The sequence below is a fragment of the Alligator mississippiensis genome, chromosome 1, assembly GCF_030867095.1.
Source record: "Alligator mississippiensis isolate rAllMis1 chromosome 1, rAllMis1, whole genome shotgun sequence".
In the NCBI taxonomy this organism is placed as follows: Eukaryota; Metazoa; Chordata; order Crocodylia; family Alligatoridae; genus Alligator; species Alligator mississippiensis.
Genome location: NC_081824.1, coordinates 96,134,731 through 96,148,376, shown reverse-complemented (window position 1 = coordinate 96,148,376; position 13,646 = coordinate 96,134,731). Strand labels below are relative to the sequence as shown.

Genomic DNA, 13,646 nt, shown 5'->3' with positions numbered 1-13,646 from the left:
CACTGAGCAGGAGGATGAGCTCCTCCTGCTTATTCCCCAAGCTCCTGGCATTTGTGTACAGGCAGGCAAGTGCCCCCTGGGGGGCTCCTTCCTTGCCCACAGATTTTACCAGGGCTGGGGCTGGGGTGGGCTCCCTTGAGTGCCATGATCCGCTGGCTTTGCAAGGATTGTTCAGTGGGCCAGCAGTGGCGGTAGTCCCCCCGTCCCCCAGCGGGCTTAGTTTAAAGCCCGGTGGAGCAGGTCAGCCAGTCTGGCTGAGAAGAGCCTCCTCCCTAGGGGAGAGAGGTGGAGACCATCTCTTCCCAGCAGCTCGCTGCCTCTCTCGCCAAAGAGCGGGCTGTGGTCATGAAAGCCAAAGCCTTTCTGATGACACCAGCGCCGCAGTCTTTGGTTGACCACATAGATCCTCCTGTCCCTTCTGAGCCCATAGCCTGAGACTGGGAGGATCAACGAGAACACCACCTGTGCCCCCAGACCCTTAAGCCCCACTCCCAAATCCCTGTAGCGCCTCATGACCTGGCTGGGAGTGCTCTGAGCCGTGTCATTGGTGCCCACATGAATAAGGAGCATGGGATAGTGGTCTGTGGGTTTGAGGAGCTTGGGGATCCTCTCTGCAATGTCCCGGATGCGGGCCCCTGGGAAGCAGCAGACTTGCTGGGCTAAGGGGTTGGGGTGGCAGATTGGCCCCTCCATCCCCCTCAGGAGGGAGTCTCCCACAACAAACACCTTACGTTTTGTCTTGGGGAGAGCAGGGGCGGGAGTTGCAGTTAGGCCCACGTTGCCTGTGGGGGCCGGCAACTCAGCAGGCTCTGCTGGGGCAGCAAGAGGTGCGTACCTGTTGCTCAGTTCTGGTGGGGGAGGGGCCTTGGTGCGGCGGGCCTTAGGGCCCTTGACCACCTTGGTCCATGCCCCTGGCTGGACACAGCAGGAGGTCCCAGAGTCCTCCTCTGGCCTGGAGGGAGACTGTGATCTACCCTCTGCCTCCCGGGGGAGAAGGGCCTGGCAGTAGGAGTCTATCTCCTGCTCGCAGTCCCTGATGGCACGCAGTCTCTGGACTGTGGCCTGGAGCTCCTCCAGCTGGCGCGCCAGAGACCCCAAAAGGGAGCAGACCCCGCAAGGGGAGGTTGCCATGCTCCCAGGCCCCAGAGCCTGAAAAAGGGACAGGCAGCCCCCGCAGCCGAGAGCCAGGGGCTCCGTCTGCGTGAAGCCCGGAACCAGGGGCTCCGTCTGGGTGGCCGTCTCTGAGGTGCCGGGGGGGGGGGGCCGCGGAGCCCAAGGGGACCCTCGGGGTGCGGCACGTGCCCATCTGTGTCATGCCTCAGGTAGGCTGGCTACGGCTGGGACTGTCTACCCTGGGGGGTGCGCAGGCAGGGTCTGGCGCCCTCCTGCACGCCCTCCCGCGTGAACTCCGCGCTAACTCACGCGCCGGCAGAGAAGCGCACCTGTTTGTGCAGCCTGTTCGTGCGGCTCCGGTCGCGTGGCTCCCTGGGGGGGCTGGGCGAAGTAGGGGCCTGGGCGGGGCTTGACCCGGCCCGGCTCCACTCAGCTGCCGCCTCCCACACACACACTAAGGGGGTTAGCCCCTTCTCTCCACGGGCCCCGCTTACCCCGGCTGCGCTGGGGGTCAGCGGGGGGCTCCGCGGCTGCTGGAGGGTTTCTGGGGGGCTTCGGGGGAGCGGGGGCACAGCGAGATTTCACCCGCGCGTCTCTCGCCGCTCCCGCGTCTAACTGGGCTTTTTCCCGGTCGGCGGGCCCTTTTAAACTGCGCGCATGCGCAGTGGGCCTGCCGTCGAGGAAGCTGCTCTTAAGGCAAATAAGGGGGCCCTGCCCGGGATTTGGGGGACCCTGCCTTACTGGAGGGGGGCTGCTGAGTAACCCCCCCTTCTCTCTCTCTCCCTGGGGGGCTGGGCCAAGTAGGGGCCTGGGCAGGGCTTGACCCGGCCCGGCTCCACTCAGCTGCCTCCTCCCACACACACACTAAGGGGGTTAGCCCCTTCTCTCCACGGGCCCCGCTTACCCCGGCTGCGCTGGGGGTCAGCGGGGAGCTCCGCGGCTGCTGGAGGGTTTCTGGGGGGCTTCGGGGGAGCGGGGGCACAGCGAGCTTTCACCCACGCATCTCTCGCCGCTCCCGCGTCTAACTGGGCTTTTTCCCAGTCGGCGGGCCCTTTTAAACTGCCCAGTTTCTCGGCTTTTCTGCCTGCCGCTCTGGCACCATGTGAGTCCCAGCTTCAGCACCAGGCTGCAGGACTCGGCAGGAACCAGTCCGGCCCCTGCAATTCTCAGCTGGCTCCATGCAGTGCTGGCTAGGCTGGTCCAGTTCCTGCTGCGGTCTCAGCTGTGCAGCTGGGATGTGGCACCGGAGCGGCAAGTGGGGGGGCGGGGGAGGATGGGGAAGTGGCATGAGAAGGGCAGCAGTGGCAGATGAGAGGAGGAAGTGACGGTGAGCAGGAACACAGTGCCCCACGGCCTGCTGTTGGGGGCTGGGATGGGGGAGGGCTGTGGGCAAGCCGTTCCCCTCCACGCAGTGCCACAACCCTCCCCAGCCACCCTCCCCCCACACTCACAGCCCCTCACCAACCTCATACCCCCCACACACATCCACACACACCCCCACATGCTCTCCCACCCCACATAGACATGCCCATACCCCTCATGCCTATCCACCCCTCCACAAAACCCAGATACACACCCATACCCTCTCCCACACCCCACATAACTACACACCCACAAACTTATACCCACCCAACCACCCCCTCCCACAATATACAAGAATAAGATTTCATTTTAAGCTATTATACTGTCACCTGTATGTACACTACACAAACACATGTAAAACAGGACAAAATATTTTTTTAATTAAATTAATTAATGTTGTAGTACATGTTTTGATTTTTAGAATATAATTTGGTATTTTTCTGGTTCCGATATGGCAAAACCCCTATCTGCAAGCAGTACTTATGGGGGGCAAAGAGAGGGACTTCTGGTGGCAAAGGTCAGGGGTAGGGGGCAGGACTTCTGGTAACAAGATGGCGACCAGGGGGCAGGGCACCTGTCAAAGGGTGCAGCCCTCAATGGGTTGCCATAACTCGGGAAGCGGCCCTCCACCTGAAATAATTGCCCTCCCCTCGCCTACAGGTTGGATCAAGCCTGAATAACTATGCCATCTGGGTTGCAGGTGGCGTAGCCACCATTTACCCCGCTTGCTGGGTCCAAATCCAGTCAGCAAAGAGCCCTGCAGTTCAGCTCTGGCCATGGGGATGTAGTGCATTTGACAAACTGTACTGCAGGTTGCCTAAAATTTTCTATTATAAGACTGGCACTACAACTTCTAATCATTTAGACTGAGATTTTCCATGCCTGGTATCTGCCTCAGGTTGAATTTTTTTGGAAAATTTTACCTGAAATGGCTTGGCCCACATTGTTATTTTGTCCACATTAAAAATCTTACTAACATGTTCCTGAGAGGCTCTAGCTCTACATCAGAAATTAGGGAGCATCTTTCTGTGGTTTAAAGTATTTATTTTTCATTTGCTGGCTCTGTGAAAGTCCACTCAAATTTGGTTTGGTTTTAAGCTTCTGAAAAATTTCAGTTCAAGCATGCTCTGTAGAAGCTCATTAGTTTGTCTTCTGAGATTTACAAAGATTCTTATTTTAACTGGGCATACTCCATTCCCGGACTGGAGGAGCTAGTAGGACTTTGCCTGCTCCTGCTCCCTCTACCTGCCAGGAGGATGAAGTGTATCCAGGCACAGAAACTGAAAGCAGCTAGAAGAACTGAAAGATTCTCTCCTGTGCTCTCATTGCATAGGAGAGAGGCACTGGGGAGAAGATCAGACTGGAGATGACCTGGGTTGTGGGGGTGGTAAAGAGAGGGTATTGAGAAGGAGTAACAGCAGGGAGGGAAATGTGCAGGGGAAAAGGAAGAAGGCTTTGTAATCAGTAGGCACTTTCCCACACTAGGATCTGGAATAAAAGTCAGAATCCATTGTTGCTTTGCTTTTAGCAAATAGCTAGCGAAACATCTCTCATTCCTGTCTAGTGGCTGGTCCATCTAGAGAACAACAGACTACTTCTGAAGCCAACAACCTCATTACCTCAAGTACTAGAGGTCTGCTGCTGTGGATCTAACTGTTCCAGCCCTGCTGCTGCTGCTATGTATGGAGGATCAGAATGGTTCCACATGTTGATCTGGGCTCGACTAGGAAAAAAGTTTTCTTTAGAAGTTTTTTTTGTTCATCCTTATTTTCTTAAAATTGAGTTAGCCCAAATTATTTGATATGCCAATTGGTACCTAGTAGAGATACAGTTTAGCACTTTCAAAACTCTGATTGGGTTGTAACAGAAGTGCCTTCCTGGAGCCAGACACCAGCAAGAAATGTTGAAATTCAGATGGGAATTGGTCTACCAGTATCTCTCTCAGGTATTTATATGCTGCTGTCCCAGACTGATCTAGTTCCCTCAGATTTCAAAGCAATCAAGTAGCATGATAATTAAGATGCTAAAACTGTCTACTCTAGGTACTAAATGGTGTTTTGTATCTTGTTAGTTAACTCGGTCTCAAAGCTATTTTTTTCCCTATGAAAGGCTTCAGAGACTGTATCCAGTTTTACACCTATCAGCCAGGATGTATGGAGCCTGATCCAAAAAGGGTTGAAGGCAATGAGAAAGTTCCCATGACATTAACTGGCTTGGAACAGGTTTTCAGTACACTGTGCCATACATGCTCCCAGCCAAATGCTGCAGAATTTCTTGTTGATTTGGATGACCAAGTGAACAAATGTGGTGTCCTGACAGCAAATAATCGTTCTGCCATTTGTACTCATTCAGATCTGCTGTGAATGCTGAAGGCGCAGGCAGCAGGCCAAAAGCAAGCAGAGTTCAAATTAAAATCAGTGCATGTCCTGCTGTATTTGTATGTTGGATAATTCAAAGTGCCACTTACTCTAATAACTAGGAGTCATAAAAGCAAAAGGAAAAAAAAAACCCTGAAAGAGATGGTGTTAAACAAATTTACTGTTTTCTTTTAATTTGCTGTTTGTTGTATTTCAGTGTGTTTGCTGGCTGTCAGATTCCTTATCCAAAACGAGAATTCCTCAATGAGGATGAACCCGAAGAGAAAGGGGATAAGGTATAGTAAAAAAATACTGTGTCTAATGTGCAACAAAAATGTAATGATGCCTCTAAGGGAAAATTAATAGAACATGGGCTGTTACTCAAGAATGTATTTTCCAGACAAGACCATCCCAAAATTACTTGTTGGTACATTGGAAAGTATTTAATTAATAATATGTGGTAAATTGAAGTGAGTCAGATAACTTGTATTTTCTTTACACTTAATACACAGCCTGTTAGACACCATTAGCACTAATGTGACAAGAAGAAGAAAAAGGAAGGGGCCTTATTCTGTAATCAATAAGCATCCTGATGGCTACATGTAAAGGGGCTGTTATGATCGAAGAGGAACCCTTTGACTCTGCATGTCCTCTGATCAGGATGTTCCATACAACAAAGGTGTCCAGTTTGATTTAAAAGTATGCTCATCAATAACACATTTGAAAGAGTAATGTGTGCTTTTTCGGCCACTGTTGATTTATACACATTGTGAGACAAAAAAAAATGTCTAGAACAGGGACATGGTTAATCTACTAAATACAATAGGAATTATACTTTTCCCTAGCTTGTTTTCAAGAGTAGAAAACCCACAAAGCCTAATTAAGATACCATAAAAGTCATGATACTGATATGGTTAACATTCAGTGACTTACTTTGCTTTTTTTAAACTCCTGCTACTTACCAAATAAGAAGAAACATCATGAGGTAAAATATATTTAAAAGTAAATATTTGCATCTTCTTAGTAACTTTGTATTTGTTAAACAAAAATGCCATAATAGAGCATACATATTTAAAGCAGTTTAGTTTTGTAAATGGCCTTTGAGGACTGTCACATATGTAAGCATGCTGTAAATAAAGGTCTTGCAGAACATTTAGTTAATTTAAAAGAAAAAAGGACATTTTTAAAATATATATTGCTTATTGAATTCCTTCTTACAGTGAAAAGTTATTTTTAAGCCAGTCTGCAGTATTATAAAAATGGATTTTGTGCCATGTTTTGGTACTTTATAAGGTATCAAAAAGGCTAAAAAGATCTTTAGCAGGATTTTTCCCCTATTTTTTAAGCCATATTTAAAAATAAGAACAACAACCCATAACACATCTTCAGTTATGTCAAGTTTTGTTTTTGGGTTTCCTGGTTTAGCTGGAAGCCATATGGAGGGAAATCCTCTCAGCTCATAGCCAGTTAAAAAATAAATCTTTAACAAAATTTTCTTTTTCTAAAATGTTCATTAATCAGTGGTTAAATTCACAGACACAAACTAAATCCTAAGATTTTTCTAATTAAAATCCTCTTCTTTCAGACATGCAGCTGGATTTTCATTTTAGTAATAGGTGCATAGATAAGAAGAAGATGGTAGTACTGGGAAATATGTTGCTGTCCTTAGGCCTTTTAATACAAAATTTGTTCCGTTTTTTCAATGAGCTACGCAACTGCTGAATGTTGGGTTTACTTTACCAGGGAAAGTGCGGACACAACGTATTATGTTGTCTCATAACTACTTCAATGACAGCTTTCTTCCATAGGGATCTCTGGGTAATCATTACAAGATATGAAGCCTACTCAATGAAAATAGCAAAACCCTTCAGTGCAGTGCTCACAAAGGAACATTGATTCTTGAACTAGCTGTTACTTAAAATAAGTTTGAAAACAGTACTACATTTCTTGAAACATATTTTAATTAAAGCTAATGATTTGCAACTGTAATTTCAATGAAACATCATGATGTGATCATAGGAAAAAGTAAGACCTAAATGTCCAGTAACAGATCAAAAATATGTTTTATTTTGCAATACAATAAAATGCTTTGATGACCTTTAATTAGCATTTCAAAACTTTGGAAACCACTGCCAGTACCTATTTTTGCTATCCTGTAGTGCAAAGGCACATGGGAGTCTGTGATAGAAGCTGTTCCCCTGACTCAGGCCAGATTTGTGCTGGAAAATTTGCTGGGATAGCAGTATTGGTTGCAAGTTACAGTGTATGATATTTCTATACCAGTCAGTCTTAGTGTGTGGATAGTGCTATACAGGCAAAAAGGTGTTTCTGCTGATTGTCAGTTAGAGGAAACAGTGCCTGCAGTTTCTTTCCCAGTCTGTCTTGAGCAGTCCTTCTAAGTGACAAGTCTTTACCTGCCTTTCTCCCATACTGGTGTGCTTCAGTTCAGTCCAGTTTAGCCTGCAACATAGGGCTACCCCACCTGTTCTTTCATCCATCATACTGTCACAGCTATGTAGCCACCAGTGCCTTAGACCCCTTCGTAGTCCCTCTCAAATAGGAGATTTTGCACTTATGCCTTTCTCTTGGTGGAATCCCTGGTTCTATCAGTCAGACCAGACATATGGGCAGGAGCAGTTCCTGGTTCTGTTTGTGTTGATACAGACCCAGCTATTTTGGGCACCTGTAAAAAACTTCCCCTCTGTAAGTCTGTCTCCAGCGGCTAGTTTAAGTGACTCAAGAGCAGTGTTTCCAAATATATTCTCTGTTTATTCAAAGGCACATAGTAATCAGAGAAAAGAGTTAAAACAACAAATACCATATATTATCTGGTCTTACCAAAACTTTATCCTTGGAAGTCTCAGAAACTTATGCTCAACCCAGACACCCCTATCTTTCGGCTGGAAGAGACAGATTGCACTGCTGCATTCTTTGTCCCTTAGTCCCAGTGTGCGTCTGTCAGTGTCAAGCAGCTATAGACTGTTTCGTCTCTTTCTGTTGGGACTGCTTTTAACTATTGTTGGTCCTTTGACCATTGGACTCTGGCCTTGGAAAAACAGCTGTGTGATTCATGGCTGGTACCTGGGAAGAGAATGATCTCACTGGTTCATTCAAGCTGTCTCGACTGACCATATTTTTGTTCCTGCTTGCTCTTCCTGGCACTCCTTCTAGACCGGAGCATGGGGTAGTCTGACCAAATAATGTTAATTAGTTAAACTGCAATATAATATTCATAAAAATAGCTTCCATTCTGGAAACTAGGAAACACTCTACCTAAAAGCACTGTTTTGTTGCCTGTACTAGCAGGGTTAGCTGGTTACAGCTGTACTGGCAAACCTTTATCTAGTGTAGACTAAACCTCTACGTCTTACAAATGCAGCAGGAGCAGCAGCTCCATCACATAGATATTTCAAACCATTGAGGTAAGTTTCATGCCGCCTTTATCAGAAGTCAGAGGAAACATGGACTCTGCATTTCCTTCAGTGCTTGGCAAGCCCGAGTCATGGGGATTCCCACTGTTTCAGTTTTTCATGCAGTCCAGGTTTCAACTTGGCAGCTTTCACGATTTGCAATAAAAATGGTTCAGCTTACATCCAAGCACCCATAGGCAAAACACCCCCGCAACATGTCACATAACTGATTTTTTTCTAAGACCCAGACATCTTAGAACTGTGATACAAAAGCAGTCTTAATTAGGACCATCATTTATATAACTACTAATGGCTCAGTCAACACCAGTAGATAAATAATGTCTTTTAAGAAAACATTCAATAGCAGTAATCTTAAAATTGTTTAGGAAATTAGCTTGTTGAAGTCTCTCTTAAAATAGGAACTGTCTCTGACTGGGTCTGAGGCATACAAGCAGTAGGAAGCATTCTTGGGTCACTGAACATGTACGTGAAACATCAGTTACTCCTAGGTACTTGAAAATGCCGGATAATCTGTGCTTCTCTCCACTCCTAAATACATACATTCTTATGAATTTCCTCTGATGTGTAACTTGTGACTGCCACAATGTATGCCACCAGTGTACATTTTGACTTAATTTTACAGTGGTAACTAAATAGCTTTTGGTTAGCGAGACTGTCAAAAAATTTCTGCCAAAGGCAATTGGTTTCAGCAACTTATGGGAAGTTAGTTGCATCAGCTTTCTATAAAAACTGACCACATCAAAGCTTTGATAAATGGTGCCTCAATAAATGTATCCCCGAACAACCTTGTAATGAGTTCTCAATTCCATAACATTTTATAGTGTTTACAGCAAAGACCTTAACTGCTTTGTACAACATCTCAGAGTTTTTATTTAAAAGTACGTCTGAAGCTGCAATAAAGAAATGTTTTTCTTTGTGGAGTGAGAATATTATATTTAATAATATAAACAGTAAATAAAATAGTCACGTTTGTAATTGCCTTGGCTGTATAGCGGTGCCCTCGATTGGGAGCCTCTGCAAAGCCCCAAAGCAGAGACAAGAATGATGCAGCTGAGATACTCCTTACATTAGAGTATCTGTCAATCCCTGGCCCATCACAGTTCACTTCTTGTCCCATTCCTTCAAGTCATTATGTCTCTGCTGTAAATAGTGTCATTTCTTGTCCTATTCCCACAGCCACTCTACCCATTCTTTCTTTCCTATTTGCTGCCAGGCCTTCCTGGTTTTCATTTATATTCCTCTCTCCCACCCATCTTTAGACACCTTTTGTCATTTCCTCATTCTACCTCAGCCTTTGTACTGCCAGAAAACTTTTCTTTTCCTTCAACCCTCTATCTTTGGACTATATGCCCTGTTCCTCTTCCTTCTTACTGCCACCAACAAAACTCTTCTGTATCTGCTATACCATGCGTGGCTTTCTTACTAAGGTATTTCTCATTGCAAGGTGTAAGATGCAGAGCTGTAATGCAGTAGTGAGATTTGTTCCTCATTTTTCATGGGCGTGCTGCATGCCTGGGGACAATTCACTTTGTGTCTATGTCTCTGTAAAATGGGAATAATGCTACTATCTGACAAAACTGCTGTGATGTTTAATTCATTGCCTGGAAAGCTGTTTTGAATGTTGGGTGGAAGGTATCAACACATTGCTATTTATTACTGTGCCCCACTGCTTTTTCTCAGTATACTACAGCTTATTTGCAGTGGTTCATAATGGGACCAGAAGTCAGGGTAAATAATGCATCTTATAGGCTGTAATGTATCTAGAGAGCATAAGCTTTTGTGAATTTGATCTCACTTCATCAGGTGCTGTGAAAGGACAAGCATAGAGCAGTGTATAAAGTGAAGCATGTGACCGCCATTTTCTTGATTGTGCCTTCTACCCTCCTCACAATTAATATGATCCTGATTGACTGGCTAGGGTGAGGAGTTTAGGCAGATTCAAAAAACGGGATTGGACAAATTCTTGGAGGAAAGGTGCATCAAGTAGCTCTTGAGCATGGGACTTGAGGATACAGCCTCTGGCTCAACTGTAAATGCTAAAGACTGCAAGTAAGAGAGGAACAGTGGAAAAAACCCTGGTCATACCCAGTTCACTTTCCCTTTCAGCATCCACTCTCTGCCACTGTGTGACACAGGATATTTATTGGGCAAGATGGGCGTATGGTCTTACCCAGTAAATGGTAGTTCTTATGTTCTTATGAGTTACACATCTGTCATTCAAGTTGCTGTTTATCTAGGCCTCCCTATTTAATAAAAATAAAAATGAACCACAGATCATTTGATTCCAGTCAGTAATTGAAACCCATAAAGTTGAAATGACTTCAGAATTCCCCCAGCCCTCATCAGCACACATTCCTACCTGCAGCATGTGGAGGATGCATTCTTCACTTTGGTCCACCTGTCTCTTGTCCTGTGGCTGGTTGATTCTTACTCCTTGTTCTGTTTAGGGGCAATTTGAGAGCATGTAATCCCAAACTAAACAAACAAACAAACAAACAAAAAGCCAGAAAAAGTTACCTTCCCTAGCTGTGCTTTCTCCTAGAATCAGCAGCAGCAGAATCAGCATCAGCAACAAACAGCACCTCAGCAGCAACAGCAAGCAGCACCTCAGCAGCAGCAACAGCAACAAAACAGTACCCAGACAAATGGGACGGCAGGAGGAGGTGGAGCAGGAGGAGGGGGCACTGGGGCAGGACTCCAGCATAGCCAGGACTCCGGCCTCAATCAGGTGCCTCCAAATAAGAAACCACGCATAGGGCCTTCAGGCACTAACTCAGGCGGGCCTGTTATGCCTTCAGATTATCAGGTACAGACTTTGGTTCTTCTCATTTGTGTTATTTTAAGGAGCAAGGTATAGTCGCACTCTTAAGATTTTTAGTGTGTGTGTGTGTGTGTGTGTGTGTGTGTGTGTGTGTGTGTGTCAGAGAACAAGTACACTTTAAGCTGAAGCTCATTGTCACCTGAATGCGCATGCTTCAGTTTAGAAAGGATTTTGCTGTCTCAGAGTTAACTGGAAGTGAATTGCATGCTGTTGCAGATATAGATTTCATCAGCTGTTCTCGGTCAATGAGCTGTATCCTGTACTGTGCTGAGCGTTCTGGCTCCTATCCGGCAAAGAATTTAAATATGTATTTAACATAAGGCTGTGAGTAACTCTATGAAAACTAGTGGAACCACTGTCACGTACTTAAATGCTTTACACAGGATCAAGTCCGAAGCATTCAGCAACTTTGCAAAATTGAAGCCTGTGTGAAAAGCAGTCCTGGTAAAAAGTAGCTAAATGAGCAGCCAGCTCTTTAATTCCTGACACCTTCTCTTCTGCTTCATCAAGATGATAGGACCATTCAGATTCTATTATTTGTCCTAATCCTCGCTAACTGTTCTTTAATCTTAAAGTACAGTTCCTTTGTTACTATAGCCTATGAGCATTAGTGGATCAGCGTGCTTTATTCTAAAGCAGGGCACTATAATAATGCTACTGTTTCATCTCAACTATAAGAGAAAATTCAAATATAAATCTTCAAATGTAGTATTTTATTTTTTAGTAGCAACAGATTGGTCTGTTATGTTCCTGTCTCAGTACAGTAACATTAGAATTTATTACATGAGAATGAAATTTCCAAATTAATTTTGAATTAGCACATTTGTCAGTGTTTACTGAAATTAGAGTATTTTTCCACTGAAAGTGACATATATTGAGACACACAAAAATTTTTATTAAACAAGCTCCCAATTATGTGGGTAGACCACAGTCATTTCTGATGAGATTCACTGAGTATTACTAGAAAAATATATTTTTAATTAAAAAAAAATGAAGCCTACATTAAAGGCCTACATGTATTTTTTCAATAAAATTATTGAAAAAAGAATAGAATGGATATTTCTTGTAGTTATGGTTTTGCAGATTCTGTCATTTGGATCCTCTCAGAGAAGGATTCGTCTCAGCATGTATTTAATCTTTCTTGTAAATGCATAGCTGCTTTGACTTCATAATCCTTCCCTCACCGCCAGATAATTAATTTCTGGATGCTAGACATTTTCTCCCATTTTTTAATTTTCTTTCTTCATTGCAAGCTATTGTGAAGTTGTAATGGCCAATTAGGAGTAAAGACAATTTAGCTTTCTTTTATAAGTTTCAGCCTGGCTTTTGGTCTGGACAAGTCTCTCTAACTGTTCAGGTGCAGATTGTTTATTACTGCCTTGTTTCTGTCTCTATTAAAGGATTTTTTTTTTTTGCTAATTCTTGGATCCTTTGGAAGTTTTCAGAGTTCTGGGCAGCCCTCCCCCTCACAGTCTTTTCCTGGTTTAAATCTTATCTTTTTAGGGCAGTTACAGTGAAATGATTCTTCTCAGCCTGCAGCCATTTGTTTCAGTGTCTCCTCCCTTCAAGGCTTTCTTGCAGTGTATGTTATCTGTATATCCCCATTAAATCATTTGTTAATTCATACAATCTGATTATCTATTTTTACTTTGGTATTCATATGCTCCTTAGTTTTAGCTGGCTATTTGTCTTGTATCAGTAATGGAATGTCTGCAATTTGTCCAAATCTGGGCTCTGTTAAAATAAATTTTCTTCTGTGAGACTAAAATAAGCATAGGCTAGTTAATGCCTTCCTGTAGTCTTACAGCATTGATCTGACTCCCTTATAGCTTCTACAAAATTCAGGGGGCAGAATCATTTGATTTAGCTTTTGATTTCAAATCTTTTGATGAACAATATTTTATATTATTTGATCAAAGCCAGTCTGCTTTACTACTGCTTTAGGTTCCTTGTGTGTCTGCATTCTACTTTGCTGGCATGGCCTTGCTTTTTGTTTAACATTCTGACCTTTTCCTTTTCCAGCAATCTAGTCCAAATTCTTCATTTATGTTTTTAACGGAGTATAGATTAAACTTTATCACTGATGGTGCCAAAACATTTATTTCTTTTTCTCTTTTGAATGCCTGGACATTAAACGTTAAGGCAACAAAACCTGAGCTTTTAAAAACAAAAACCAAGACCAGGGCACATCAGCACTTCCTTGGTTTGAAAGCCAGATTTATTTTTTCTTTGCACAGGGCTTTGAAATATTTGACATGAAAAAGGGTATGCATTTTACATCCTCTGTTGAATAATGATACCTATTAGTAGACCAGTATGTTATTGATAAGGAAATGGGAAGACATAGGTAGGTTGACTTTTCTTCTAGGAATCTGTAAAATACTGTAAAGACAATAGAAAATTATAATATTCTTAAAGCTGCTGATGTTTCTTCATCTAGCCCAGATTCATGAGATTAATTCATTTTAATAAGATTAATGAATAACAACACCTTTTTGGTTTTGCAAAAGTGGGGTTTGGAAACTCAAGCAATTTCAAGAGAAACCACAGGAAAATCAGTTT

General features: G+C 44.0%; 1 protein-coding gene across 8 annotated transcripts in view; it reads left to right on the top strand.

Annotated features, from left to right (window-relative positions):
• The window catches only part of CDK19 (cyclin dependent kinase 19), a 219,732-nt gene that overhangs the window by 183,110 nt on the left and 22,976 nt on the right, over positions 1–13,646 (top strand). For 7 of the 8 annotated variants that reach the window (XM_059732902.1, XM_059732897.1, XM_059732905.1 and 4 more), the window contains 2 exons: positions 5,050–5,128; positions 10,806–11,069. In XM_059732902.1, the coding sequence (XP_059588885.1) occupies positions 5,050–5,128; positions 10,806–11,069 (343 nt within the window). The remainder of the gene's footprint in view (positions 1–5,049; positions 5,129–10,805; positions 11,070–13,646) is intronic. The other variant, XR_009464037.1, reaches the window with a different exon arrangement.